The sequence below is a fragment of the Chinchilla lanigera genome, unplaced genomic scaffold (assembly GCF_000276665.1).
Source record: "Chinchilla lanigera isolate Chin_1 unplaced genomic scaffold, ChiLan1.0 scaffold00146, whole genome shotgun sequence".
Taxonomy (NCBI): Eukaryota; Metazoa; Chordata; class Mammalia; order Rodentia; family Chinchillidae; genus Chinchilla; species Chinchilla lanigera.
In genome coordinates, this window is record NW_004955547.1 from 1,673,394 (window position 1) to 1,677,843 (window position 4,450).

At 47.4% G+C, this 4,450-nt stretch overlaps 1 protein-coding gene across 1 annotated transcript in view; it reads right to left on the reverse strand.

Annotated features, from left to right (window-relative positions):
* The window catches only part of Tfcp2 (transcription factor CP2), a gene marked incomplete at its 5' end in the record, with an annotated part of 66,701 nt that extends 64,763 nt beyond the window's left edge, over positions 1 to 1,938 (reverse strand). Inside the window, 1 exon segment of the mRNA XM_005411895.2 lies at positions 1,625 to 1,938. Coding sequence (XP_005411952.1) covers positions 1,625 to 1,746 — 122 coding nt within the window.
* Between the last annotated feature and the right edge of the window lie 2,512 nt (positions 1,939 to 4,450).

The window sequence follows — 4,450 nt, forward strand, 5'->3', positions numbered from 1 at the left end:
AGACTGGGTCTCACTATGTAGCTCCAGCTGTTCTTGAACTCACTATATAGCCGAGGCTGGCCTCAAACTCTCAGCAATCCTCCTGCCTCAGCCTCCCAAGTGCTAGGATAACAGGCATGCATCACCACCCAGCTTTATAAAGTTATGTTTGAAAACTGGAAAAGATATTGGAGAAAAATAATTAATAACTTAATAATTTTTGTTTGATATTGGAAAAAAATTGATATAAAAAACATTGGAAAAAATTTTGGAAATGTGCATGTCTAATAACTGTGAAGATCAGTTTGATTTGATTATTCTTAAATGGAAGGTCATGTGATATGAACAGCACATAGAAATCCATGTAACATGAACAAATGTTTGCTGTTGTTAAAACTATTTTTGTTGATGATAAATATAACAAGCACAGTTACATTTATTATTTCTATCCTAAATTCCAGTAAACTTAACAAAATCAAACTTTTTGCTGTGGTAATCTTCATATGAATAGCAATTTAAGTTGTCAAATACTATGTCCAAGTGTGAACCAGAGCACTTACTTTCAGACCAAGTTAATCTCTATTTTTACAGCCAAATTTACCTCAACAAGGACCTATTGAAGTTAAACCTAAGGTTAAGTTTCTCAAGACTAAGCGAAATGCAAAACAACAAATTTCACTGAAAATCACTAAAATGTTTAAGATACTTTATTATTTTAACAGTGAGCAAAGAATGCTGATGTTGAGGTATTAAGTTCTAACTCATAATTTTACTTCACTGAGGAAAGTCCACTTCGAATCAGCAGGATAAAGGAATTTCACATTACATAAGTCTCAGGGGAGCTCATTACCAGAATGCAAATTTTGTCCACTTTGCCCCGCAAAAGCACCTTTCCCCTACAAACTCAGTGTTCGGTTCCAAAGGCTCTTCTATTGTCTTGTTTAGCTGGGCCTTCCGACGGCATTAGAACACCGATTCCCGTCCAGCTAGCCCTAAATGCAGGTGTGCCAACATTTCCACACATGCGGGAACCAAGCAGCCAAGGCAGCACAGGTAATGCTGCTTTCAAGGCGGCTTACCATCTACTGTTAACAAATGGCCTGATACATGAAGGTCCAGAAATACCTAAAAGTCCCCTTTGCCGCTTTTCCTCCAATTAAGTGAAGCCTTAGAAAGTGGGCTAGCGGGGAGGTAGGTGATGAGGACTTCTTTCCCCCAGGTTCGCACCCGTTTCCGACCAGCAGCCAATCAATGTCCCTCACGAAGCCCCAGCTTCCGACGCACCGTCGTCCCGGCCCGATGCCCCGCACACGATCCCCCGCACACGATCCCCAGCACACGCTCAGCCCGACCTTCCCCGCCCGACGTCGGGCTCCACCGCGCACTCACCGGTCTGCAGACCTCGCCGGCAGCCCAGCCTCTCCGCGCTCCCCGGGCCTCTCCCGCCCTCCTCCCACCGGCCCTGCACAGACTCCACGCTGCCTGCAAGCTTTTCCGTTTCTTCCACAACACCCACGACTCAATCAACAAAACAGTCCTCCTCCGCACCTGCAGGTTCCCAACCCTGCCCACCTTTCCCCAGCCTCCCGAGCGCTCTCCCCTGCCTTTGTCATCCCGAAGGTGGGGCTGGGGAAGTCGCACTCACCTCATGCTATAGGCACCAGCACCCAGCTCCTGGCCGATCCCGGACAGGCTGGCATCAAAGTCCTGCACCAGCCCGGATTCAATCACTTCATCGGCCAGAGGCAGCTTCAGAGCCCAGGCCATCCTGGCTCCTTCCTTGCCCCAGGAGACACCGCTCCTCGTACAAAGGCGCGGAGCGTATTTGTACCTCACAGGGGTAGGAGAGTCCAAAACTCCAAACCAAGACCACAGTCAGTCCCCACCGGCCACCCCCACGCGCGACCTGCACGGGCCGCACAGCTAATAATCGCCCGTGCGCTGGGCTCCTCTCTCGCGGCTGCTCGGGCTTCCAAAACCCCTGCTGCCCGGCTCAGGAGCCCGAGGCCGCCCTGGCTCAACTCTTCCACACTTCCCAGGGGCGGCTGGGCTCCCACTCCCACTCCGCAGGCTCTGTATCCCCGTCGCTCCCGGCGGCCGCTCACTGCCTTCCAGACCGAGCCGCGGCGGCGACGGGCGGCCCGCCCCGCGCTCCGGCCACCGCGCCACCTTCCCCCGCCTCTTCTGCGGGAAGCCCCCTCCCTCCGGGGACTAGCTCTTTCCCCTCCAGGCCCCGCTTCCGGTCAGTTCTAAGATCACTTCCGGTCACCCCTTTTCAACCCCTCGGCTCTTCGAATCAAATCCAGGTTTCTGCTGGGCCCACTCGCCACCCCGCACAGCCCCCCACGGCGTGGAAACGTGCAAGGAGAAAGTCCAGCCCTGGCAGGAAACCCACACTGGGCATGCCCCTCCACCGCCCGCCGCCCCAGCGCCAACCAATCATGGAGCCTTCTTCCTTCCCCGGCCCGGAGAATATGACGTCACCCGGTCACTTGCCAATGAAGAAGAGACCTCGTTGGCGTCTGGAGCGATGATAGGCTAGTACGCTGCGGCTCCCCGCCTCCCCAGGTGGGCTGGGCGGGTCTCCGAATGGATCCGGCGTGCGACTGTGTGTGCAGCTGAGTTCTGACCCGCGCTGCGTTTAAAGTCGGTGCTCTAAAGCTTAGAAGGGAACCTTCCTTTTAGCCTTGCCGAACCTGCTCCTACCTCTCGACGGGATTTTGTTTCCCAAATAGTCCCTCATTCACACTTTGCTCCTGTTCATCTTGTCTCCGTAAACTTCTCTGTCGGGAGGGCACGACCCTGTTTAAAACCCAGTTCCCCTGAAAAGCTTTATGTCTAACTCATTTGAACAGGAAAGCATGACACAGATAAAAAGTATATGGTATTTTAAAGGTTGTAACGGCACGCCTGTAATTCCAGCTCTCGGGAGACAGGCAGATTTGCCGCGAGTTCGAGACCATCCTGGGCTACATAGTGAGTTCAAGGCCAGCCTGAATTACATAGCAAGACCCTGTTCCAAAAACAAAAAACAATAAAACAAAAAAGTTTGGGATGGCGCCGTCACTTACTAGGCGACCTCAGTAGTCGATGAATTTCAGAGATTTAACTTCCTCTATGGTAAACAGAACCATACCTGCACCACGTTGCTCCTTTGAGAGTTAATAATGGCCGTTGTTTATTAATCATCAACTATATGCCGGGGACATTATTACATTACCAAGTCTTCAAGGCGATCTTGTGATTAGGATGATAAAGGTAAATATAATGACCCTCATTTACCAATAAGGAGATAAGACTAAGGGCTTAAATTGGTAAAAGCTAAATTAGTATGACAACTTCAGTATGCTTGCCCTAAGCCTGGTATTTTTCACTTTAAAACATTACCTATGTGAGTATTAGTCCATTGTATTCCATAACTGATTTTTTTCATTCTACCTTGAATTTTTTAAGTGACTTTCTTTTCTCTGGTTTTTTTCTCTTTCTTTCTTTCTTTCTTTCTTTCTTTCTTTCTTTCTTTCTTTCTTTCTTTCTTAACAGTCTCTGTATTGCGCAGACTGGGCTCAAACTTTCGGACTTTCTGCTTCAGCCTCCCAAAGAGCTGCGATTACAGGTATGGACCTCTTCACCTGGCTTGAATTATATTTTTGTATGTATCTGCCTCTCCTTACACTGTAATCTCCTAAAGAATAGAGAATAGGCCTTTTTCAGGCTTATGTCCTAAAGTAACTCTTAGTTCCTGCATCCAGTAAGACTTTTTAAAAATGTATATTGAAAAAAGAATGTATATTGAACTAAAAAGGAAGAGAACGAGGAAAGAGGTTTACCTGACGGTGACAACGTGCCCCCTGGTTTAGCCACAGGTTTCTCTCTGGAGCTCCAGGTTTATGCTTATTTTAACTTTGTAAGCCCCGAGATCCAAGTCTTAGTTCATTCTGGGGACAATCTGTATCTCTGTGATCAACTTTTCTTCTCTTGAGCTAGTTTTATCTCAAAATGTGTGCTTCTGGGTAAGGAAATGAACCATGGGCTCAGAGACCAAAACAGAGATGTCCCTGTAGATCTGAGGGATCAGAATCTTTTGTATTAACTTTTTTGGGGGGAGGGTTTTTTTTTTTTTGGTACCAGGAATCGAACTCAGGATCTTGCACTTGCTAGGCAGGCGCTTATGCCACTGAGCTATATCCCCTGCCCCAGAATCTTTTGTAATCCAGCATGTGTCCAGAGTATCTAAAAATGCCCATCAAACAGAACCATACCTTTTTTGAACAACAGCTCTGCCACCAGCTGCATAGTCTTAGACAAGCAACTTTATATCTTTAGCCTCAGTTATTTTAATCCATAAATTAGTGAAAATCATACCTCTTCCTAAACTTGTTATGACAATTAAATACAGTGCCAAAGTATCATAAAATAATAATGATTCCATTAATATTCTATTCCACTAGTCCACTTTTTTTTTTTTTTTTTT